At 46.0% G+C, this 26,836-nt stretch overlaps 1 protein-coding gene across 2 annotated transcripts in view; it reads left to right on the top strand.

Annotated features, from left to right (window-relative positions):
• TMEM132B (transmembrane protein 132B) overlaps nucleotides 1–26,836 on the top strand; it is a 548,756-nt gene that overhangs the window by 342,349 nt on the left and 179,571 nt on the right. The window contains exon 1 of one of the 2 annotated variants that reach the window (XM_025189548.2): nucleotides 3,908–4,018. The exons of the other annotated variant lie outside the window; for it this stretch is intronic. Within the exon in view, the coding sequence (XP_025045333.1) occupies nucleotides 4,014–4,018 (5 nt within the window). The 5' untranslated portion in view covers nucleotides 3,908–4,013. Of the gene's footprint in view, nucleotides 1–3,907; nucleotides 4,019–26,836 lie in introns of those variants that run through there. 2 annotated transcript variants of the gene reach the window in all.

Here is a 26,836-nt window from a genome sequence, read left to right as displayed (position 1 = left end):
GCCAGGGGCTAACCCTGTGGACTGGATAAAGCCTGTGGGGCAGAAATTTGCCCACCCAGGGTCTAAGCACAGTGTTCAAGTGTTTGTAGACAATATAATGATAGAACCTCAGTTCGAAGAACACCTGAGCTGTGAACTGACCAGTCAGCTACACACCTCATTTACTGGAAATATATACTCATACAACAGCAGAGACAAAAAACAAACAAGCAAACATTGGGCAAATACAGTACTGTGTTAAACATAAACTATTAAAAATAAAGTGAAAGTTTTAAGAAAAGATTTGACAAGGTAAGGAAACTGTTTCTGTGCTTCTTTCAATTAAATTAAGAAGGTTAAAAGCAGCATTTTTCTTCTGCAAATGGAAGTTTCAGAGCTGTATTAAGTCAACATCCAGCTGCAAACTTTTGAAAGACCAGGCATAATGTTTTGTTCAGCGTTACGAACATGTCAGAGTTATAAACAGCCTCCGTTCCCGAGGTGCTCATAACTCTCAGGTTCTACTGTCATGCGTTGGTTTTATGGATGTTGCTGGGAAGTGCCTCCCAAGCATCAGGGACAGCATGGGAGAGAGCATGAAGCTTGTTTGAAAACATTACACGTGCCTAATAGAAGTTGGCAGACTGCAGATGGGAACTGGCCTTTCGATACTGAAAGAGAGATGCTAGGTAGGGTGGCAGTAGATTTCAAAGAGCCTTCAATATAAAGGCAAGCCATTTGTTAGGTGTGCTAGAGAAGGGAGAGCCAGTAGAGGATGCAAACAGATAGCTGAGGATGTTGAAGTGACTTGCTAGGGGAATAGCCTTTGCAGGATCATTTTGGCTGGGGCATGATAACATGATGGCATTTGTCAAGAGCAAAAATAGGATGTTGCAGATGTGAAAGGTGAGGTGATGAGACGCTGAAAAAAGAGTTTTAGTTGTATGGAATGACAAGAGAAGACACTGTGTCTTGGCGATGTTATGAAGAAAGAAACTGCAAAATTTTGACATCGGGTGGACATGAGAACTTTGAGAAAGGTCTGAGTTGAAGATGCCATTCAGGTTATGGTTATGGGCTTAAGGGTACATCTACTATGTAGCGTGCTTCCCAGTGCAGCTACATAGATTCACTATCTCTTCTCATGTTAGTGCACTAAAGATTGCAGTGTAGCTGGGGGTAGCACAGGCGGCAATCCAGGCTACATGCCTTAGTACAAGGGATGGGCAATGCAAGCTATTGAGTTGGCTGCATAAGTGGCCTTCCTTCATCTTGGTGGGCTGCAAGATTGTCATAATCAGGATTGTCTCCCAGGATAGGGTAGTTTTGCTAAACTATTCTTACGTACCTAGAATGTGTGAAATGTGAGGATTGAACCATAGCAGCACTTCGATTGGCTGCAGAGGGAGCGCATGACTCTCACAGTCAATGTTGTCTGCAATCAGCACGCACTTCACTTCATGTGCCCGTGCTTTATGTGAACATCACAGTGACAGGTTAAAATTACAGAAGTTCCCTTGGGGTTCTCCCCGGTGTGCTGATCATACCACTGAAACCCACCTTTCTGCTCTGTGGGCTTCCCACCACTCTGTTCTGCTAGCTCACATCCTCTGGTTTCCCCATCCAAGGCACAATGTTGAAGTAACAACATTACTACATTAATACTATGTGGCATGGTCACATGCCTTTCTAGGACCAACCACTGTTAGGGCTTACAGGACAAACAAGACTATCCAGAGGTCATTGATTTGGTCACTGAACCATTATGTTTCGGGGGAGAGGGTGGGGGGTATCAGTAATGACCCTCATTAGCACATTTAGAATTATAAACAGATTCACACTTTATATTTCTAACTTCACATAAGAATGATACGTTCCCAAAAATAGGCTAGAAAGATCCAGCAGATTGTAAATATAAAATTGACATGTTGCATGACATGTTTTGCATAAAGCACCTTTGAGTTATGCATATTCATATTCATAAGCCAATTTTCATAAAGCATGGGGGGCATGACAGTCACTTCAGTAATAACGGCAGAAAAAAAACCTATGCAGATGGTAACCAGCGGAATCTGGCAAGAGTAAACAAAACATCTTATGTGCTACACATAGAACCCAGATGGGCCGCAGATTGTCCACCACTGTTTAGTACATACCAAGAGATCCTGGTCAGTGTGTACTTAAGCAGCTAGCCTGAGCTGCCATCCATGTGATCCTGGCTACACATCTGTTTCTAATGAGCTAGCATGTGTCTGTACCCATGCTGGGAAGCATGTTTCCAGCTGCAGCATAGACATAGCTGGAGTGACAGGCAGGAATATACTGTTGAAAGACAGTAGCTGGCAGGATTTGGGAGGGGGAGATTAAGAACTGGTTTAGCTATGGTGAGCTTGATTTGACAGCTACATGTCCACAAGGAGATATCAGAGAGAGGCCGAGATTTTAGCTCACTGCTTATCAAAAATATATCTAATGAGATCTTATAACATTTTGTAGGGCCTTTTTGAATGAAAAATAAAAAAAAGTGAAACTTGGATTTTCCCAAGTCACAGCTCGCTGTTTATTGTGATTTCTCTTTTATGGACTTCAAACAGGTTAGATTTATTTTCAGCAAATATGGCTTGATTCTGCCCTTACTGAAGCTATTGGTAAAGTGCCCATGAGCATAATTGGGGCAGTATCAGGCATATGTCCATTAACTGAACTTCTCGTATGGTCAGTGTGGTAAAATAAAATAAAAAAGGCTCTGGGATCCTGGAGCATTGAACTGGACAATGTGTGATGCTAGTTATTGGTGATTGTGCAGGTCAATGCACCTGATGTATGTGTCCAACAAAAACATCTTGGCTGTTAGAATTAGAAGGAGGCAATTGGGATTCAAAAGAAATGGGTCAGGATTGTGAATCAGGATTGGTGGATTCTCTTCCCAGCTCTGTTGCCGACTTGTTTTCTGATCTTGGACAAATCACTTAATAGCTTTTTGGCTTTGTGTCTCAGTTTGCCCATCAGTTGAGCTGGGATGCTGCCGCTGCTTATCTAACTTTGTGGAATGCTTTGAGATATATGGATTAAAAATGATCCAGTATCTCTCTCTCTCTCTCCCTTTGTCTCTTTTCTATTTTTTTTGTTTGTTTGTAGATGGAAAATTGGCCACAGCATCAGTTTTCTCTTCCTAAGAGTGACATGATTGCTGTGGTTTTCTTGCCAAGACCTCTGAAGTGCCTTTCCTCCATTGGGTAAATGCTCTGAGAGATTTGGATTTCCTCATTTTATGTCCTTCTTTTTCAAAGGCTTTTTGCCATCATAATTTTCCTTGCAGCAAGAGATCTGGACGTGGCTCCTGTAAGAGCCTTTAAGAGCCTCTTGATAAAGGGGTCTCTAGCAAAAGGAATACCGAATTCTCTCTCTGCAGCTAGTAAGGGAAGACGTGGAAAGCAGAAAAGCTCAGAGACAGATGAATTTCATCTGTCAGGTATCAAACACAGTATTGTCTTTGCAGGATTATCATTTGCATTCTATGCTGCCAAACCCTTTTGGGTTAGCTGGGATAGAGTCACCTACTCTTGTGAGACTGTTGAATGGCAGGGATTCATCTCTGGAACATTCTCTCTGAGGGGAAAGTTTGTTCCTACTGCGTTTGCACAGCACCTGGCCCAGTGGGATGCAGGTCCATGGTGGGGCTTTTAGATGCCCCACAGTGCACATGATAATTAACATATAAGAGACATCTGCATATAAGAGACATTCAGTGAAAACATGTACAAGGATTTTGAGTGTGATTTTCAGGAGAACCTAAGGGGTTAGACACCCAGATCCCAGACTTTATTATAATAAAGTAGAGTGGGCTACATGAAAGCTCACTACAGTGAAGGAATAAATGGCCTTTGTTACATCAGGCCGGAACTTGGGAGCTGGAATGACTGAAATGAGTCTCTTCTTTTATTTCTGATCCATGATGCCTTCAGAGTGGAAAGCCTGGTTTTCCATCCTATTTTCTCACCACTCTGAGGATTAATGGAGGTGCTGCAAAAATCATGAGGTAGGAACTCACAATGGTGTGGAGAGGGATTTACAGTCAGATTCTAGGAAGAATACAGTAAATCCTTTCATAGTTGACCACTCAAAGGACCAACAAAAATTGGTTGCTTAATAGAGGTAGGCCCTCTAGGTGGATTAGAATTATACCCAGGGATACTTTTTGGCAGTTGCTGAACAAGTGGGGAGAGGTGTAGTGTACAGATTCCTCTGTAATTAAAAGGAAAATGTGAAACAATTTAATTGAGATTGGAATATTAGAAGCTGAAAGCACAGTATTCCTCTCTTACTGATCATCAGTTAGGACCTGTAACAAACCATTGCATTTTAAAAATGGAACAATAAAAAAGCTGCTGTAATTTAAAAGCAGCCAATTTGCTATGAGTACAGTTTGCAGCTCCGTCACTTACTAATCAGTCTGTTAAACATAATAGCCATTCTTGTCTTGAGGCAGTTAATCATGTTGTGAATGCACTTATCAGCACATATTAGAAATACAATACAAGACTTTCCGACAGAGGAAGGGATGCAATTACTGCAATCAGTATACATTTAGCTACTGTCTTATCATGCTGTTTTTTTTAAACTAGCCCAAAAGAGTTGGAATTTTCTTAGTAAATACAAGTAATGTACTTGAAAGTACCAGTAGTAATACCAAAAGGTTGATCATGCTGATACAAATGAAGTCAGCAAAGGTGTTTGAGATAACCCTCTTGGTATAAATGAGAAAGGGCTGGTAGCAGAGTATTCTTTATCAGACTCTCAGCTTTGAAATCTGATAATCTTCAGGGTTTGATGCTGTGCTCAGCTTTCCCTATGCCCCTCACACTCCGAGTCATTTGAACATTTCAGTTCCAGAGATGGTGAATTGTTTGAGTAAGAGGTATGTTAGTTGTTGGTGGAAATCTTAAACTGCTGCATTTATGAGGCAAAAGATGATTAAAGTGGATGCATGCTTTATTTTTAGCACGTCCGTAAAACTATCTAAGGGTGTGTCTACACTGCACCATTATTTTGAGATAACTAGCGTTAATTTCAAAACAACAATGCGAATGTTTACACAGCCATTCCATGATTTTGAAATAATTTTGAAATAACGGACGGCTTATTCCCGAATCTGTAAACCTCATTCTATGAGACATAATGCCTATTCTGAAATAGCTATTTTGAAATAAGGCCTGAGTAGACGCTCCATTACTGCTATTTTGAAATAGCCCCTCACCAGGGCCATTCCAAGTTATTCCTCCCCAGTGCCTACTGGGGCTCTAAATAGAGATAGCACATTAGGGAAGACTACCTCAGACTAATTTTGAGACTTCTTTACAGAGTAAATGTGCTATTTTGAAATAAGCTATTTCTGGAATAAAAGCTTCAGCGAGGTAGCCGAGTTAGTCGGTAACAGGAAAGACTTAAAAAACAACAAATAGTCTAGTAGCACCTTAAAGACTAACAAAATATGTAGGTGATATCATGACCTTTTGTGGGCCCAAACCAATTCTTCAGATAACAGGAGTATTAGAAGTCCAGATCCAAGAATAAATAAAGGAAGGTTTGAACCATCTACTCGTCTCTTTTTTTCCTCCTCTCCTTTTTTCTCTCCCCTGCCGCTTCCCTTATTTATTCTTGGATCTGGACTTCTAATACTCCTGTCATCTGAAGAAGTGGGTTGTGCCCACGAAAGCTCATGATACTATCTACATGTTTTGTTAGTCTTCAGGGTGCTACTAGACTATTCCAGAATAGCTTATTTCAAAGTAGCCATACAGTGTAGACATACCATAAACAAATATGTCAGAAACGGAATAGTCCTATGGCAGCTTAGCCCTGTCTACACTAGGGAGTTATTTACAAACTAGCCAATTAGCCTGTCATAAGACGGGATTTTCAGGTCTTCTCTCCTAAGTGCGCTCTCTCTCTCTCTCTCTCTCTCTCTGGGTATGACTACACTACAAAGTTAGTTCGAACTAACTTAGTTCGAATTAGTTAATTTGAACTAAGCTAATTCGAACTAACGCAGCTAGACCTAAAAACTAGTTCGAATTAGCGTTTTGCTAATTCGAACTAGCGCGTCCACACTGATTGGATGCAGGGGCGCATGTAAGGGCAGCTGAAACCGGTTCTGGCAGGGCATCAGGTCAGTAGTTGCTTTGTGTGGCTGCTGTCTGAGGCTATCTGAGGCTCATGCTTAAAGGGACCCCCCCTGGACAGCTGGTTCTCAGCTTTTCCTGCTTGCTTGCCAACCTCGCCGAGGGACAGCAAAGTGTTGGTCTCTGTGCCCGTGTGTGTTGGTGCTTCCCTTCGGGGACGCCGCCGCAGGTGGCAACATGGAGCCAGAGCTCGCCAGGCACCTTCTGGTGCACTTTCTGGACTTACTGCTGCAAGCCTGCCAGCAATGGCTCGAGGCTGCCTGGCACAAACTGGTGTATATCAACCCCCCCTGCCTCTCCACCTGGCCACCCTGGGGGCCGTGGAGGAGCCACGGCGGCGCCCCAGCACCGGCGTGCCCCGCCACATCTGGCGTCTGGACACCAGCAGCGACTGGTGGGACCGCATCGTCCTGGAGCGCTGGGAAGACCGACAGTGGACCCAGAACTTCAGGATGAGGAGGGACACCTTCCTGGAGCTCTGCGAGTGGCTCGCCCCTGCTCTGCGCAGAAGGGACACTCACATGAGGCCCGCCATCCCCCTCCAGAAGCGGGTGGCCATCGCCCTCTGGAAGCTCTCCACGCCGGACAGCTACCGATCCGTCAGGAACCAGTTCGGTGTGGGGAGATCCACCATCGGAGCGGTGCTCATGCAGGTATGGCACTCGGCCACCGAGCCAGGGGGGAGGGGGGCTGCAAGGAGGGGATGGGCCGCCCCAGGGACAAAGGGGGGGCGGTAAGAGGCGAAAGTGCCCCGCACCGGCAGTACTACACGCCGCCAGGGGGGTTGCTTCCGGGAGTGGGGTGTGGGGCACTGCCAGGGCACGAATGCTCCCAGCCACCCGGGCGCCCCACTGATTGGCGCTTTGCTGTGTCTCTCCGCAGGTGGTCAAGGCCATCAACCGGGTGCTGCTCTGCAGGGTGGTCTGCCTCGCTGACCCGGACGCCGTCATCCGGGGATTCGGCGCCCTCGGTTTCCCCAACTGCGGGGGGGGGGGGCCATCGATGGGACGCACATCCCCATCCATGCCCTGGAACACCAGGTGTCCCATTACGTGAACCGCAAGGGGTACTTCTCCATCCTCCTGCAGGCCGTGTGTGACCACCGGGGACAGTTCACGGACATTAATGTGGGCTGGTCCGGCAAAGCACACGACGCCCGGGTGTACCGCAACTCCTCCGTGTGCCAGCGGCTGCAGGACGGGACCTTCTTCCCCTACCACCACATCAGGGTCGGGGACATTGACATGCCCGTGTGCCTGGTGGGGGATGCCGCCTACCCACTGCAGCCGTGGCTGATGAAGCCCTACATGGGGCACCTCAATCCCTCCCGCCAGGCCTTCAATGCCAGGCTGACCAGGGCCCGCATCGTGGTGGAGGGGACCTTCGGGCGACTGAAAGCCCGCTTTCGATGCCTCCTCACCCGTCTGGACCTGGCCGAGCACAACATCCCTCCAGTGGTGGCAGCATGTTGTGTGCTCCACAATTTATGTGAGCGAAAGGGGGAGGCTTTCCTGCCAGCCTGGATGGCTGAGGCTGACCACATGGATGGCCACTACAGTCAGCCCCGCACCGCTGCCATCCAGGAAGCCCAGCGGGGGGGCCGTCCGGATCCAGGAAGCCCTGCGGGAGAGCTTCTTGGTGGAGGAGGAGGACTGACCTCTCCCTTGCATGCCCCACTGGGGCCTTCTTCCCCCCTACCCCGCTTCCCCTTTCCCCTCCCTACCTATTGTCAAATAAAGATACCTGTTTTTCAAACAAAAACGTCTTTTTATTTAACATAACTGGGGTGGGGGGAGGGAGGAATGAGGGTGGGAGAGGGGAGGGAGAAACCTGGGATGAGGGAGCTGGAAGGGGAGGGAAGGGAGGAAGGGAAAGGAAAGCTCAGGGGTGGGGGTCCGGCTGCCTCTCCTGTCTCGCAACACTGCGGGTCCGGGGGCGTTGTTGGGGAATGGTTGTGGAGGGTGGGGCAGGAGGGACGGGGGGTGTGGAGGAAGCAGGAGCGGGAGCAGAGGGAGCAGGAGGGGGAGCAGGGGGAGAAAGAGGGGGAGCAGGGGAAGCAGGGGGAGCAGGAGGAGCAGGAGGAGCAGGGGGAGCAAGGAGAGCAGGAGGAGCAGGGGGAGCAGGGGGAGCAGAAGCAGGAGGAATTGGGAAGTGGTTGAGCAGGCGCTGGAGGTGGCCTCGCAGGGCACGGCCCTGCTCTTCCAGTGCCTCCAAGCTCCTCCGGCGCAGCCTCAGGTCCTCCTGGACCCAGTGGTCCTGGATGCGGAGCTGGTGCTCCAGGAACCGGAGGTGCCACCTCTGGTAGTCCTCTTGGTTCCTGGCTCTCCTGCTGGCCTGGGCGCGGGCGGCTGCTGCAGGTGGGGTGGTGCGCCCTGCAGTCCCAGGTGCTGCGGCTGTGGTGAAACAAGAACAGTGGTCAATTACCCCAGGGGCCCAGGTGTGTGAAACCCAGCCCCCCTCTGCAAGGCCAGGGCCCCTGCAGCATCCCCAGCTGCTGCTCGGTGGTGGGCAAGGCCCAGGCGCACGGTCCCTGGGCTCCCTCTCGCCCCAGCCCCCTGTACACATAAGGGGAGCATGATGGTACTCACATGTGGATGCCTCCCCGGCCTCAGACGACACAGGCGAGCGGCTCTGTGGGGTGCCTCGGGTGTCCTGGGTCCTGGGCAGGCTGCCAGCAGGCTCCTGGCTCTCGGAGCCCTCCTTCTCCTCCTCCTCTCGGTATCTGGGAGTGGTCCCTCTGCCCCGGGGTCTATCACCTCCCAGGGGGCAGGGATGGCATGAGCCCCCAGGATGCGGTCCAGAGCCTGGAAGTGGGGACAGGCCTCCGGGTCGGCCCCTGGCAGGCAGGCCCGGGAGTAGGACTGCCGCAAGTCCTTAATTTTCCAGCATGCCTGCTCCCGGCTGCGCTGGTGGCCCCTTGCAGCCAGGCTGGCAACCATGCGGCCGTAGACTGCCGCGTTCCTGTGGCTAGTGTGGAGATCGTGGACATTGGAGGCTTCCCCCCAAACCTCGATGAGGTCCACGATCTCTGCACTAGACCACGTGGGCGCCCGCCTCTTGCGGCCCCGGGCAGGGTCCTGGAAGCCGCCAGGCTGGTCCCGGGAAGAGGCGGAGGGGTGGGGAGCATCCGGTTGCTGGCTCATGGGGTGTCAGCTGCTGGGTGTGCTGGCAGCCTTGCAACTGGCACAAACCCCGTAGCCAACCCGTGCCCCTTTAAGGGCTCCGGGGCCGGGCTGGGGGCAGTAGAGTTTCCCTGGTGTTGGCCAGAGTGGCCACCAGGGAAAGCTGGGAAGGGCTAGCCTCCCACTAGTTCGAATTAAGGGGCTACACACCCCTTAATTCGAACTAGTAAGTTCGAACTAGGCTTAGTACTCGTGGAATGAGGTTTACCTAGTTCGAACTAAGCGCTCCGTTAGTTCGAATTTAATTTGAACTAATGGAGCACTAGTGTAGCACCTATGAAAGTTAGTTCGAACTAACTTTGTATTGTAGACATACCCTCTCTCTCTCTCCTACTGCTTACCCCCCTCTCTCTCAGCTCTCCTCCACCTCCTGCCTCTTACTCTCCCTTTCTCTTCTCCTCCTCCTCCTCCTGCCTCTCTCTCCCCTTTCGCTCAGCTGGGCCCCAGCGGGGGAGCAAGCAGCATCAAGCAGCTGTTTGGGGTCCGCGCTCCCCATGCGTGGGGAGTGTGGATCCCAAAGGGCTGCTTGCTGCCACTTGCTTCCCTACCGGGGCCTAGCAGGAGCGCCGCTCAGCTGGGAGCAGTGCAGTGCGCCACAACGCACCATGCAGGGAGCGGAAGGGGGGTGGAAAGCAGAGCTGAGGGGGGTATTGGGGGCTGTGGGGCTGGAGGGGAGGATGGGGGGCGGAGGAAGTGGGGAGGGAAGCAGCGCTGGCGGGGGGGTGTTTGGGGGGCCCTGTGGCCCGAACCGCCACGGAGCAAGGGGAAGGGGGGTGGGATGCTGACGTACACAGCTGGGGGCGTGTACGTCAGTGTTACAGACGCACAGACACTGGGCTACTATATATATAAAACTCTCCTTATTTTGAAATATATAGTAGCCCAATGTCTGTGATTCTCTAACACTGAAATGCTTGCTGTTCCATCTGGGCAGTGCTGTTCCTCCTGCCGTGGCGCTCGGCTGACTTCTGCACTGCTCAGATGGGCCACCGCACAGGAGCAAGCGGTACAAGTGGCTGTTTGGGGTCTGCGCTCCCCATGCAGCATGGCGGATGCGAAGGGGGGCAGGGCAGTGATGTATACGCCCAGGGGGCAGGGCTTGGATGAGCATGCATCCCCGACGGAGACAGAGGAGAGTGGAGAGAGAGTGAGAGGCAGGAGGAGGAGGAGAAGAGAAAGAGAGAGACGGAGAGAGAGGCAGAAGGCGGAGGAGAACTGAGAGAGAGAGGGGGAGGCAGTAAGAGGAGGAGGAGGAGAGAGAGAGACACAGAGCGAGAGATCGGAGGCTCAGGAGAGAAAACTGATGTAGAGGAGAGACCTGAAAATCCCACCAATTATGGCTAGTTTTGAAATAACAAGCATTACCAAGCTTGTTATTTTGAAACAATAGGCTGGTTATTTGAAAATAATAACTCCTGCTTTCCATAAGAAATAACGCTAATTTCAAAATAGCAGTAGTGTGAATGCTCCGGTGTTACAACTTCAAAATAACTAGTTCCAGAGTAATTCAAATTAATTATTCCCCAGTGTTTCCTGGGGCTCTAAGTTGAGATAGTGAATCCATATGAATGAAGCCTGCCTCGGACTAATTTCAAGGCTTCCCCATAGTGTGGACATGCTATTTTGAATCTATTATTGGAATAAGTTATTTCAGAATAATTTCCTAGTGTAGGCATTTCCTTAGAGACTAACAAATGGATTAGGTCATAAACTTTCATGAGTAAAACCCACTTCATCAGATGAGTTGGAGTGGATATTACAAAATCTGGATATATTTAACAGCAAAGTTACATGTCAATTGTAGGACACGTGTCAATGAAGCTATTTACCATATATACTTGTTCATAAAACAACTCTTTGGGGAAAAAAAATCCTGCTGTGAAGTGCAGGTCTTGGCTTATGAATGGGTTCATCCCATGGCTTGGTAAACAACGCAGGGTGAAGGACTTGCTAGATGCCAGCACGGAGCCTTTCAGTTCAGCTCAGCTCAGCTCAGCTCTGCTGAGAGGCTCCATGCCGGCAGCCAGTAAGTCCTTCAGCCCAGGTTGCTTCCTGCAGCTTGGGATGCAAACTTAGCAGCAGCTCCTTTTGCAACTCAGTTTCTAAATTTTTCCTTCAACTCTAAAAATCAGAGGAAGGGGAGATGCTCCCTTCATAGAATCATAGAATACTAGGACTGGAAGCAGGGCCGGCTCGAGTTATTCGGGTGCCATGGGCATGGGCATGTGGCGCCACCCCCAGGCACATGGCACATCCGCAGGCCCACCCATGGGGAGCGGGCCTCCCCCCTAGGGTGCGCAATCCCACCCCCAGGGCACATGGCTCATGCGTGGCCCGGCTACAGCCACTAGCGTGTAGCCCGGGGCCCGACCCCGGGGCACACAGCATATGCATGGCCCAGCTACGGCTGCTGGCGCACAGCCCCGGGCCCGCCCTAGGGCACATGGCGCAAGCATAGCCCAGTCCAGCCCAGCTGATGCTGCTGCTGCGCGCGCCGGGCTGTGTAGGGTCCCATGGTCGTGGGGGAAAGACGTTGCTGGCTGTCGCTGCGGGGATGCGGGTGAGCCGGCGCTATGGGAGCCGGGCATGCAGTGCCTGATGGTAGCTGTAAGGGATGCCGCGTGCCCCTTACAGCTGCCATCAGGCGCCCCCCATCGGTTGGCACCTGGGCAGCTGCCTGGCTCGCCCATGCCTCCATCCTGCCCTGACTGGAAGGGACCTTGAGAGGTCATCGAGTCCAGTCCCCTGCCCTCATGACAGGACCAAATACTGTCTAGACCATCCCTGATAGACATTTATCTAACCTACTCCTAAATATCTCCAGAGATGGGGATTCCACAACCTGCCTGGGCAATTTATTCCAGTGTTTGACCACCCTGACAGTTAGGAACTTTTTCCTAATGTCCAACCTAAACCTCCCCTGCTGCAGTTTAAGCCCATTGCTTCTTGTTCTATCCTCAGAGGCCAAGATGAACAAGTTTTCTCCCTCCTCCCTATGATACCCTTTTAGATATCTGAAAACGGCTAGCATGTCCCCCCTCAAAATATCTCTTTTCCAAACTAAACAAACCCAATTCTTTCAGCCTTCCTTCATAGGTCATGTTCTTTAGACCTTTAATCATTCTTGTTGCTCTTCTCTGGACCCTCTCCAATTTTTCCACATCTTCCTTGAAATGCGGTGCCCAGAACTGGACACAATACTCCAACTGAGGCCTAACCAGCGCAGAGTAGAGCGGAAGAATGACTTTTTGTGTCTTGCTCACAACACGCCTGTTAATGCATCCCAGAATCTTGTTTGCTTTTTTTGCAACAGCATCACACCGCTGACTCATATTCAGCTTGTGGTCCACTATAACCCCTAGATTCCTTTCTGCCGTATTCCTTCCCAGACCGTCGCTTCCCTTTCTGTATGTGTGAAACTGATGTTTCCTTCCTAAGTGGAGCACTTTGCATTTGTCTTTATTAAACTTCATCCTGTTTACCTCAGACCATTTCTCCAATTCGTCCAGATCATTTTGAATTATGACCCTATCCTCCAGAGCAGTCGCAACCCCTCCCAGCTTGGTACCATCTGCAAACTTAATAAGCTTACTTTCTGTGCTAATATCTAAATCGTTGATAAAGATATTGAACAGAGCCAGTCCCAAAACAGATCCCTGTGGAACCCTACTTGTTATACCTTTCCAGCAGGATTGTGAACCATTAATATCTACTCTCTGAGTACGGTTATCCAGCCAGTTACGCACCTATCGTATAGTAGCCCCATCTAAGTTGTATTTGCCTAATTTATTGTTAAGAATATCATGCGAGACCGTATCAACTGCCTTGCTAAAGTCTAGGTATACCACATCCACTGCTTTTCCCTTATCCAGAAGACTCGTTATAAACCAAAGAAAGCTATCAGATTGGTTTGACATGATTTGTTCTTTACAAATCCATGCTGGCTGTTCCCTATCACCTTGCCACCTTCCAAGTGTTTGCAGATGATTTCCTTAATTACTTGCTCCATTATCTTCCCTGGCACAGAAGTTAAACTAACTGGTCTGTAGTTTCCTGGGTTGTTCTTATTTTCCTTTTTATAAATGGAAACTTTCCTTGGTAACCTACATTTCAGACTAAGAAGGAATTTTGCTACCAAATTTGAATTGAAGTAGATAAGGAGTTTGCGAGTCATGACACAATACATAGAGATATTTTGTAGCTGACCCTTCAAACTTACAGAGAAAAAACGGTAAAAGGAGCTTCTCATCTCCCTTTGGTTGCTGTTTGCTTTTCCCAGCCAATGGGAGCTGAGAGGTTCCATGCCTGCAACCTGCATGTTGTTCAGACTGGACTGGGACTGGAAGTCTGTACTCTGGAGTCACTGTATAGATGGGTCAGTGACTTTTTATTGTTTTCTTTCTGTAAGTTCGGGGGTCAGGGGTAGTTCAGCTTATAAACAACTGGGCTTACATTCAAGTATATACTGTAATTCAGGGTGGATATGTCTGATTCACAGCATTTGATGTGGAAATGTGAATATCAAAGGTGGGAACATTCCCTTTGTAGTACGTTAACCAGTTAAGATCTTCAAATTCCCTGAAAGAGGATAGACTAAAATTATGGAAGCAAATGGCTTCCAGCATAACCATCTGCTATGAGAGATGTAAGCATAATGCTCCTGAAAGAAAAACTGGCACTAGTGCACAACAAACTAAAACTTTCAGCTAATATGTTTCCCAGAGCTGAGCAATTCTTTTATGGGGGAAAAAATAAATAAAAGACAATATTCTGAAAAGAGATGCATGTAAAAAAGATAATTTTGTGACAGCTGACAACATTTTTCATAAAGCTTGCTCTATACTTACCTTAAATGCTAGGACTCTTGATATTTTACATAATTCTTATGGGCAGAGATGAATTTACTTCCAGTGCTGAGAAGAACTTGCTGTTACACTTGAGACTTCTTTCACATGACTTGCTCCATTTTTCTTGACAGCTAGAAATGTATTTTTTAATGGTAGTCTGATGATTTTTAATTGTATCAAGGAAAACAAAAACTAGTAACAATTACAAGGAATAATTGTAAAGGTAAGTTCACTATGATGTCATATCTGTCTTTACATTAATATTTGTATTAGCTTGCTGCTTTTATGTATTGCAATAAAGCTTTGGAGTGGTGGGGGAGGGAGTGCTGCTCATCCAGAAGCGGCTATTTCAGGTAAGCCACTGCCTTAGTGTTCTGTCCTCGGAGATATTGCTCTTGGATCAGTATTGTAATGTTAGAGGCTTTGATGCTCATCAGCAAGTTAGCTACAATATAATCAACTCTGGCTTCCCCAAAGGAAGTGAATGGTATTTAACTGAGCCTCTTTTCAAACACTTTCAAGTATAGTCCTTTTTATGCATGTGAGTAATTTAACTCTAGAGCTGTCCTATTCATAGGACAAATTGAGGTGGCAGCCCCAGGCCCTGTGTTTTTGGGGACCCAGTGGTAGCTCCATCAACCATTCTATGGATGGGAGGGACCCAGTGGTTTCTTGGGGGCCTGGCACAGGGATGACAGCAGAGGCTGACCCCCATCTGCATTCATCACGCAGGTGGTGGGAGTCAGAGTGGCCCACCAGCCTGCCCCACCCCACCCTGCCATCCTCTCTCAATCCACTGCACTCAGCTTCTCAGCAGTGGCAGGAGGCAGAATGTTCCGGGAAGTGTGTGTGTGTGTGTGTGTGTGTGTGCGTGTGCGCGCGCAACACCTGCTTTTGCCCTGCATCAGCCCCCTGTAATCATCTGGGCTGCATTGTTTTGGGAAGGGGGGAAGGAGACGCAGTGGAGGTAGGGCTTGTGGAAGAAGTGGAGCAGGGGGAGGAGTGGGGCTTGCAGTAGGAGGTTACCCTGGGCCTGATGCCCCCCTCAAGATGAATCCTGCAAAGTATCAGAGCAACTTCAATGTCCAGTAAAGTCACTGAGAGTTAAAGGTGTCCAGCATCTCAGCAGAAGGGGAGGAGGGATGTGTTATCACCTGAAAGGATAAATCCCAGAAGAGATATGGATGAAGGAATGAGTGGGAAGATGGAACTCCACTTTGCGTCCCCTTTCTGTTTCTAATTGTGCCTTCTTAATTCCCATTGTAATTAACCTTACTTATTACTTCTTTATGACAATGCCCCATCTAGTCACAGTTATGACCCTGTCTCCCAGCAATATCCCAGCAATGCCCCACTGCATCCCAACAACAGCCAGGGCATTTGAATTCATGTTGCATGTTGGGCATATTATTATATTGTTGAGTATTACTAAGGAATGATTACTCTCTGAGAAGGTGACCTAGAGACAATATTGCATGAGTGACCATTCTCTTGACCTCATTTTCATGCCATTATGAAATAATTGTGGAATAATTTTTGAGAAGGGAAACATTAAATTCCCTCTTCTCCTGCTTACTTGATGAGATACAGTGTTTATCATTACAGTTCTACCAGAGTTCAGATTCATTAGTCTGTCAAAAATCCACAGTCCATTTTCATTGAGTAGCTTACATTGCAAATCTTGGTTATTCTGGTACTTTTGGTGGTGCAGTAAACAATCAGGCACATAAGCTGGTAGTAGATAAAAAGACACTGCAGTAGATAGCTTTATTCTGTCAGTCTATTGAATGTGGACCTTAATCCACTCCCCTATTTGCTCAGCTGGGTTGTGTTAATCTCCTTTATTAATTAAAATACTGTAAAGCTCAGACACACATACATTGCCACTTTCAAGGCTTATTAAATGTTTTGATATCCAAAGTGGGGAAAATATCCAAACTAAACCTGCTTCATAAAAATTGACCTGTAAAGCCAATTTTGTGCGTACCCTACTTAAATCAGGATATGGGGTAGAGCAAGGGACGATCTAATTTGTGCTGAAGTTGATGGGTTAAACTGATCCCTGAAGTATCTCTATTGACTCCGTTATTATCATTGCTTGTTTTGTTAGCAGATGTGAACTATCTCGAAGGCAGACATTAAAATTTGCTTTGAGACATGATAGTAGGTGCAAAGGGTTCAAATGCAGTGATGTCCAGTTTGTTAACATTTTTCTCGTCAGAACATAGGATGACAAAAATAATTCTTGACCATAATTTTTATTTTAATTTGTTCTTTGATTATTTCATCTTTAGATTATTGCAGTTATTTTCACATTAGACTCCTTGTGATTTCTGTTTCCCTTCAGTAAGCGGTTGCAAATCAGTCTGCTTGTTAATTTTCTAGAGTCCTTGTTCACTGTTATTTTTTGACACTGGGTACCCATTAAATTGAGGATTAAGTCCAAGGTGCAGTGAATGGCTTTTAAAGTCTTCCAGACCAAAGCACCCTTCTCCCTTTGTTCTTGTGTATCTGCTATAGCACATTGGGTCCATTAGTGTCACAGTCTGCAGCTTGTCACCACTTCCTTTTCATTCACAAATTCAACACATATAGAACTTGCATCTTTAGATTCCCTGTGGTTGAATTGTCTCCCCAAGGAGATCCAGCTGTCAGGCTAGATTGTCTCTCTCAAATCTAAATGACAACTTGGTGGTGAATAACTTTTTACTGTGTCTGAGCATGGTGGTTTTATTAAAAAAACAAAAAAAAAACCCCCAAACTTGTATTTGAAATACCTTCATATTTCAGATACCTCTCAATATTACGAACTCTAAGCATTCAAGAATCATGAGTCTTAATGAACAAATAAATGGAGAGTTATTTTTATTTGCCTTCTGAGTTTTGAATCTTTAGGGCATATTCAGGACATATTTGGCCTGCAACTAGAAGGGCTGAAAATTTGTTTAAAAAATCAAAGCCAAAGTTCTGTGTAATCATTAGTCCTGGAGCAAGGGCTTAAAGAAAAATGCTAAATATTGCAAGACCTTGCAGCACTGTATCTTGCAAATTAAATTACTGTAACTTAACTTGAAGAGGAGTAGCCATGTTAGCCTGTTTAATCAGAAACAAAGAGTCTGGTGGCACTTTAAAGACTAACAAATTTATTCGGGTCTTAGGGCATCATCTTTTGTGGGCTACAATTCCCTCAGGGGATGTCTACACTACAGGGCTACGTCTACATTGGCATGATTTTCCGGAAATGCTTTTAACGGAAAAGCTTTCCGTTAAAAGCATTTTTGGAAAAGCGCGTCTAGATTGGCAGAACGCTTTTCCGCAAAAGCACTTTTTTCAGAAAAGCGTCTGTGGCCAATCTAGACGTGCTTTTCTGCCAAAAAAGCCCCGATGGCCATTTTTGCAATCGGGGCTTTTTTGCGGAAAACAAATCTCTGCTGTCTACACTGGCCCTTTTGCGCAAAAGTTTTTTGGAAAAAGACTTTTGCCCGAATGGGAGCAGCATAGTATTTCTGCAAAAGCAGTGACAATCTTACATGAGATCGTCAGTGCTTTTGCGGAAATTCAAGTGGCCAGTGTAGACAGCTGGCAAGTTTTTCCACAAAAGCAGATGATTTTGCAGAAAAACTTGCCAGTCTAGACACAGCCCAGAGGGTTTTTTTTTTCGGAAAAATGGTCATTTTTTCTGAAAAAACTTCAATTACATCCACATTACAATTGCATTCTTTTGAAAGAAGGTTGAAAGAACAGAGGGGTTTTTCTGGTGTTGGTAAACCTCTTTCTATGAGGAAGAAGCCTTTTTCCAAAAGAGCTCTTTCACAAAAAGGCTTGTGTGGACGGGGAAGAGAGAGTTCTTTCTGAAGAAGAGGAAAGAGGAAAAAGCACAGGTGCCATGGTGACCACTCCATCCATAGTAATCACAGTTGAAATGCGAGATAACATCCATTCAGTGTGGATGCTATTTTTCAAAAAAGCAGATCACTTTTTCGATGCACTTTGGCAGTATGGACTCTCTCTTTTGGAAGAATTTTTTTCGGAAGTTCTCTTCCAGAAAATCTTCTTCCAAAAGAAGCCTGCAGTCTAGTCATAGCCTCAGATGCTGAAGAGAAAAGAAAATATAAAAGAAATAGAGAGAGAGATGGGAGTGTGACATCAGTGCTAATTAAATCAGAATGGAAGTGGCTCATCTTCAACAGTGATGAGAAGGTGAGAGAATGTATAATGGGAAATTATCTTTTGTGATGTGAGAACCACTCTATGGCTGTGTCTAGATTGGTATGATTTTCCGGAAATGCTTTTAACGGAAAAGTTTTCCATTAAAAGCATTTTCAGAACAGAGCGTCTAGATTGGCCATTTTCGCGATCGGGGCTTTTTTGCGGAAAACAAATCTGAGCTGTCTACACTGGCTCTTTTGCGCAAAAGGGATTTTTGCCTGAACGGGAGCAGAATAGTATTTTCGCAAGAAGCACTGATTTCTTACAGTAGGAAGTCAGTGATGTTGAGGAAATTCAAGCGGCCAGTGTAGACAGCTGGCAAGTTTTTCCAGAAAAGCGGCTGATTTTCCGGAAAAACTGGCCAGTCTAGACACAGCCCATGTATCTGTTTAAACATTGTTTCAGGATGTTAAATTTGTACATGAATTCTAGCTCAGCAGTTTCTCATTGCAGTCTGTTACTGAAGATTTTTTTCCTGAAAAAGCACAAATCAGGAACTGTGTATCCAGGAAGGTTCAAGTGCTTCCCCACTGGTTTTTGTATGTTGCTATTCTTAATGTCTGATTTATGTCCATTTATTCTTTTGTGTAGAGAAAATCTGATTTTTTCAATGTACATGGCAAAGGGGAATTGTTGGCACATGATGGCATATATTACATTAATAGATGTGAATGCGAATGAGCCTTGTTATAAATATAGTAGTGGTGGGGAACCAGTGGCTTCATGCAGCCACTCGGGGTTCTGCATGCAGCTTGCACTCATTTCCTGTGACTCTTCTCATGTGCCTCTCTCATGCTGGGGCGCTGTACTTAACTATTCTTTTCTTCCCTCCCAGTACTTCTAGGTTATGTCTACACTGGATGATTTTCCGAAAATGCTTTTAACGGAAAAGTTTTCCGTTAAAAGCATTTTCAGAAAAGCCCGTCTAGATTGGCAGGATGCTTTTCCACAAAAGCTTTTTGTGGAAAAGCATCCGTGGCCAATCTAGACGCGCTTTTCCACAAAAAAGCCCCGATCTCCATTTTCACGATCGGGGCTTTTTTTGCGGAAAACAGTACTATGCTGTTTACACTGGCCCTCTTGCTCAAATGATTTGCGCAAGAGGGTTTTTGCCCGAATGGGAGCAGCATAGTATTTCCACAAGAACACTGACGATCTTACATGAGATCGTCAGTGTTCTTGCGGAAATTCAAACGGCCAGTGTAGACAGCTGGCAAGTTTTTCCACAAAAGCAGATGATTTTGCAGAAAAACTTGCCAGTCTAGACACAGCCCTAGAGTATTGTGAATAAGCTGATTTGTGGCATTCATGCTCTGGGAGGGAGAAAGGGAAGAAGAGAGGGAATGAGGGAGGGGAAGGAATGAGGATGGGGTACAAATTAGCTAATTCTCAGCGCTCTGGAAATGCAGGGAGAGAAGGGGAGGAGAAGGGATGGAGTGCACACAGAGGAGGAGGCAAGGAAGAAGCCGGATGGGAGTTTGGGGAAAGAGGTGGCGTGGTGGTGAGACCTGCAGTGAAGGGAGGGTCAAGACAGCCTCTAGCAAAATAAGAAGTGATACACAGTTAAAGCAAGGTGCATGCTGATTGCACACACCATTCTGAGAACTATGCACACCCTCCATTTCTTTATATTACTTTTCCCAGCAATTTAATTTTTCCTTAAAAATGGATAACTTTGTGTTAGAAAGGCATGATAAAGAAGGAGAATCAAGTGCAATGTATTTAATCTTATTCTTGAAGTCATGGTAAGTGCACATGCCCAGTTTCAACCCATTCAGGTTAGGGAGGGCTACTCATGCAGCTCATTCTCTAGCCTAAGTTGTGCATTGTTGACATATACTACGAATAGCATACAATTCCTTGAGCTAGCATCTGACACTATCTGACTTTACAGTTGTAAATGGTTCTGCATAAGATTTTTTTTTCCCACCACCAGGTCTGTACCAGAAGTTTGTACCAGATGGCAGGTGGGGCAGGTGGAGGGGGTATAGGTGCTCAGAGGGTGAAATATACCAAGCAGTGTATGGGCCATGGAAGGATCTTCATGCAATGGTCTGGCAGATCTGGGCTATACAAAGGCTCCATGTCAGCCAGCACAGTTTGGTTTTTGAGGGGTATGCACTGGGAGAGGACTGAGGGGAGAGTGGGAAGTGTACGTCTTCTTCTGCAGATCTAGTGGCCACTAATTCCCGCACGTGGATTGTTGAGGAGCTATTAGGGGAATGGGAATGAATCCTGTCTTGCAAGGACCAGCATAGATTCTTCACACAAAGTCCATTTCCTTGAACATTGTTTGGGTAGGTGGATCATGCACAATAGGATTCCTTTTTTTAATGTATAGAGCAAATTGTGCTATCACTGCCATCACAGCATAGACAGACCCACAGACTGTCACATTGCTTAGCAGCGTGCCTCTAGAATCTGGAGTAGTAACTAGTGGCTTTTATTTTCTGGGTTTGGCAGTTATTTGCTAGTTGACTGTAAGGACCCGATCTTGTTTTCTCTGAAGCCAATTAGACTGTTTGGTGTTATCGATTTCATTGGCAAAATGGCTGAGACATCAAATCCCCCTGGATATCAGTTTACCCATCTGCACCATTGATATGGCAATTTAGTGCTTCCTAGGGTATGAGGAAACATTATTTGTTTCTTTGTTTGTTTATAAAATGCTTTAGATCCTTAGAAGAGAGATGCTCCTTACAGACATGCTCTTGTATCATCTACTACGTCTGAAATATTTTTGAACTGTAAATCATCCATAGAATAAAACTCAGCCTCTGCAGATATACATGCAGCTGCAATGAATGATTTATGGCATATTTTGCAGACCCTGGATAACAATTTGAAAATATACTATGATATGATAATCTGAAAATGTTAAAGGATTTCTGAACAGATAAAGCAAAATTACACATAAATTGATAATTCCAGAGCTAACTATGTAAAGTTCAGATAAATTTCTCCTCGTAAGCACATTTTAATTCTTTTAAACAAAAATAATTTTCATTCACACCCTGACTTTTGCTTATGTCTAAATGAGTGTGTTTGTTAAAATACCAATATGAAGCTTTCTTATGATGATATCTTAAGAAATATACAATATTACAATATTCTGGTTTGACTGAAATCATTTCTTAAACTCAAAGGGTATGTTTACACTACCCCGCTAGTTCGAACTAGCGGAGGTAATGTAGTCATCCGCAGTTGCAAATGACTACAACTAACTATCTAGCCCGTGCTGCGTGTAGTCACTCGGCACGGGGTTCGCACTAGCCAGCTTTTAAAAATGGCGGTGCCGGCTTTATGCTAATGAAGCCTGGGAAATTCAAATCCCGGGCTTCATTAGCAAGTTCGGTATGCATACATTACCCCGCTAGTTCGAACTAGCGGGGTAGTGTAGACATACCCTCTGAGTGTCTGGCTGCTGAGTCTTGCCCACATGCTCAGGGTTTAGCTGATTGCCATATTTGGGGTCGGGAAGGAATTTTCCTCCAGGGTAGATTGGCAGAGGGCCTGGAGGTTTTTCGACTTCCTCTGTAGCATGGGGTACAGATCACAGCTGGGGGATTCTCTGCATCTTGGGGTCTTCGAACTATCTGAAGGCTTCAGTATCTGAGATATAGGTGAGAGGATTATTCTAGGAGGGGGTGGGTGAGATTCTGTGGCCTGCATTGTGCAGGGGGTCAGACTGGATGATCATAATGGTCCCTTCTGACCTTGGGGTCTGTGTGTTGGTGGGTCTTCGCTTCTGCAGACTAAACAGACCCAACTCCCTCAGCCTCTCCTCATAGGTCATATGCTCCAGCCCCCTAATCATTTTGGTTACCCTCCGCTGGACCCTCTCCAATGCGTCCACATCCTTTTTGTAGTGGGGGGCCCAGAACTGGACACAATATTCCAAATGTGCCTCACCAGAGCTGAATAAAGGGGAATAATCATATCTCTGGATCTGCTGGCAATGCTCCTCTTAATGCAACCTAATATGCCATTATCCTTCTTGGCTACAAGGGCACACTGTTGACTCATATCCAGCTTCTCATCCACCGTAACCCCAGGTCCTTTTCTGCAGAACTACTACTTAACCGGTTGGTCCGCAGCCTGTAACAATGCTTGGGATTCTTCCGTCCCAAGTGCAGGACTCTGCACTTGTCCTTGTTGAACCTCATCAGATTTCTTGTGGCCCAATCCTCCACTTTGTCTAAGTCACTCTGGACCCTATCTCTGCCCTCAAGCGTATTTACCTCTCCCCCTAGCTTAGTGTCACCTGCAAACTTGCTGAGGGTGCAATCCATCCCCTCATCCAGCCCATTAATAAAGATAGTGAACAAAACCGGTCCTAGAACTGAACCTTGGGGCACTCCGCTAGAAACTGACCACCATTCTGACATTGAGCCGTTGATCATTACCTGCTGGGCCCAGCCTTTTAGCCATCTTTCTAGCCATCTTACTGTCCATTTATCCAATCCACATTCCCTTAACTTGCCAACAAGACTATTGTGGGAGACGGTATCAAAAGCCTTGCTAAAGTCAAGGTATATCACATCCACTGACTTTCCTATGTCCACAAAGCCAGTTACCTCATCATAGAACCTAATCAGATTGGTCAGGCTTGCCCTTTGTAAATCCATGCTGATTATTTCTAATCACTTTCCTCTCTTCCAAGTGCCTCAAAATGGATTCCTTAAGGATCCCTTCCATGATTTTTCCAGGAAGCAAGGTGAGACTGACTGGCCTATAGTTTCCTGGATTGTCCCTTTTTTGAAGATGGGCACTACATTTTCCTTTTTCCAATCATCCAGAATTTCTCCCGACCTCTACAACTTTTCAAAGATAATGGCCAAAAGCTCCTCAATGACATTTGCCAACTCCCTCAGTACCCTCGGATGCATTAAGTCCAGACCCATGGATTTGTGTACCTTTAGCTTTTCTAAATAGTTCCTAACCTGTTCTTTACCACCAAGGGCTGTCCATCTTCATCCCAACTTGCGTCACTTACCGCATTAGTCCAGGCGTCCACCTTGTCTGTGAATACAGAGGCAAAGAAAGTATTGAGTACTTCAGCTTTTCTCACATTATCTGTCACTAGATTACCTCCTTCATCCAGTAGGGGCCCCACACCCTCTCTGATTACCTTCTTTTTGCTAACATGCCTATAGATCCCTTTCTTGTTATCCTTCACATCCTTTGCCAGTCGCAATTCCAACTGTGTTTTCGCCTTTCTGATAACCCCCCGGCATTCTCGATCTATACATTTATACCCCTCCCCTGTCATTTGTCCAACTTTCCACTTTTTGTAAGCTTCCTTTTTGTACTTAAGTTCACCAAGGATTTCCCCTGTAAGCCAATCCTGTCTCCTACCATATTTGCCTCTCTTGCAATGCATCGGGATGGTTTCTTTCTGTGCCCTCAATAAGACTTCTTTAAAATACTGCCAGCTGTCCTGGACTCCTTTCCCCTTCATGTTAGCATTCCAGGGAATTCTGCCCATCAGGTCTCTGAGGGTATGTCTGCACTTGCCCCCTACTTCGAAATAGGGAGGCAAATGAAGCATAGCAAATTTGCAGATCAAGCCCGGGATTTAAATATCCCGTGCTTGATTTGCATGTTCCCAGCCTGTCACCATTTTAGAAATTCGCTAGCTCGGAGTAACTGCCCGCGTCTATACGCAGCAGTGAAGTGGGAGTCCGATTTAAAACCCTAACTCGAATTAGCTGGTATTCCTCCTTCAATGAGGTTTACCAGCTAATTCAAATTAGGGGCTTTAAATCAGACTCCCGTTTCACTGCTGCATGTAGATGTGGGCAGTTACTCCGGGCTAGTGAATTTCTAAAATGGCGACCGGCAGGGAATATGCAAATCAAGCACAGGATATTTAAATCCCAGGCTTGATTTGCAACTTTGATATGCTTCATTTGCCTTCTTACTTTGAAGTATGGGGCAAGTGTAGACATACCTTGAGGGAGTAAAATCTGCTTTTCTGAAGTCCAAGGTGTGTATTTTACTACTCTCTTTTCTTCCTTTGGTCAGGATCCTGAAATCTACCATCTCATGATCACTGCTTGTGAGGTTGTCACCAACCTCTAATTCCCCTATTTGTTCCTCTCTGTTTGTGAGCAGACGGTCAAGCTGCGCACAGACCCTGGTCAGATCCTTCGACACTTGTACCAAGAAGTTATCCCAAACATTCTCCAAAAACTTCCTGGATTGCCTGTGTACTGCCGTATTGGTCTCCCAACAGATGTTAGGGTGATTAAAGTCCCCCATGACAACCAGGGCCTGCAATCTGGAAGCTTCTCTCAGTTGTCCAAAGAAAGCCTCATCTACCTAATCCATCTGATTTGGTGGCCTGTAGTAGACACCAACTACAACATCACTACTGTTGTTTGCACCTCTAAACTTAACCTATAGACTCTTAACAAGTTTTTCTCCCTCTATATACTGGAGTTCTGAGCAATCATAGTGCTCTCTTACATATAGTGCAACTCCTCCTCCTTTTCTACCCTTCCTGTTCTTCCTGAACAGTCTATACCCTTCCATGACAGCGCTCCAGTCATGCGAGTCATCCCACCAAGTCTCTGTTATCCCAATTAAATCATATTTCTTGGACTGGGCCAGAGCCTTCAGTTCTTCCTGTTTGTTGCCCAGGCTTCTCGCATTAGTGTTCAAACACCTCAGATAACCAGTTGATCGCCCTATCTTCTCCATTCGAATCAAGGGTCCTCCTTTCTTGCTTGGTCCTCTTTACATTTCTTCCCGGTGTCTGACTTTCCCACTCCCCTCAGGGTTTCGGTCACCATCCCCCAACGAACCTAGTTTAAAGTCTCCTCACTAGGTTTGCAAGCCTGCCTGCGAAGATGCTCCTTCCTCTCTTGGTTCGGTGGATCCCATCTCTTCCTAACAATCCTTGTGCACGGGACAGTGTCCCATGGTCGAAGAAACTAAATCCCTCTCTGCGACACCACCTGTGCAACCACACATTTACTTCCTTAATTCAACGATCCCTGCGCAGTCCTTTCCCTTCAACAGGGAGGATGGACGAGAATACCACTTGCACTCCAAATTCTTTGATCCTTCTTCCCAGTGCTACATAATCTGCAGTAACCCGCTCAAGGTCATTCTTGGCCGTATCATTAGTCCCCACGTGGAGAAGCAGGAAGGCGTAGAAATCTGAAGGGCTGATCAGTTTTATAAGCCTCTCATTCATATCCTGAATTTGAGCTCCCAGTAAGCAGCACACTGCTTGAGATTCCAGGTCCAGACAGCAGATGGCTGGCTCAGTCCCTCTTAGGAGGGAGTTCCCGATCACCACCACCCATTGTCTTCTTTTGAGGTTGGTGGTCGTGGAACCCCCATCCCTAGGACTGCGCATCTCATGCCTTCCAGTAGATGGTGTTCCCTTCCGGTTTCTTCCTTGTGAGGTCCCTTCCAAAGTTTTCACCACTGCAGAGCCTGTGGAGAGAGGCTGAAAGAGATTATTTACCTCTATAGCATTGGGAGATTCCTGTGCTGGCCTTTTTCCTCTTGTAGAAGTTACATGCTTCCAGTTCTCTTCCTGGTCCCATACTGCCCTCTCTGGCTCTTCCGCCTGCTGTGCTTGCAGGATTAAATACTGCTTTCTATCGAGGAAGTCTTCATCCTCTCTGATCGAGTGTAGGATCTACCCTTGGGCCTCTAATCCTCTAATTTTTTTCTTCCAAAATGGTGACCATTGTTGACTAACTCATATGTATACAAGAAGTTCCACTGAGATCAAAGGAGTAGAGCTTGGACTACTGTTACGTTCCGAACCATTGAACCTTGTCTGTCTCATGTCCTCTTCCTGTTCACATTGAATTCAAGGGGAACTTGACATTGACTGGGGGAGGGGTGGAGCAGTATGTCTTTACTGAAAAACTATGGTTCTTAAAAACCAAAACCACTAACACAATTTTCTGTTCTTTATGAAAACTGCATTGTTGATGGAATTTGACAACAAACTCCCAATAATCTAGAAATGCACCTTAACCTAGCTGCATTTCAGAATTTGCCCTCCTGTCATCTTCCACTGTGATATTGTGAATATTTAATTCTTTACAAACAACAGACACCAGCCTCTTCAGGTAGCTTAGTAATATATATATTTGTTAAAAGAATCTGAGTCTGATAGCTCTGCCTTCTTTCGTTTATAAAAGTTAATTACTAACTAGTCAGATTTCACTATCTTTATGATGATTAATCATAGTATGATACTGATCCAGTGTTTAGATTTCCAGTGCTATAATTCCTCTGTTCCATGTGCAAAAGTGTTCAATATAAACTGAATGTAATCATATTTCAATGATAATAAAAAGTGATTTTCTAGTACTTATTAATATCTTTGAATTTTTGTTGCAGTATATGCACATAGTTTGCTAAATGAGCCCATGTAATTCAGATATTAATAATATTGATCTAATAT

This window comes from Pelodiscus sinensis, chromosome 15 (assembly GCF_049634645.1).
Source record: "Pelodiscus sinensis isolate JC-2024 chromosome 15, ASM4963464v1, whole genome shotgun sequence".
NCBI classification, from domain to species: Eukaryota; Metazoa; Chordata; order Testudines; family Trionychidae; genus Pelodiscus; species Pelodiscus sinensis.
This window is presented reverse-complemented; position numbering and strand designations above follow the sequence as displayed.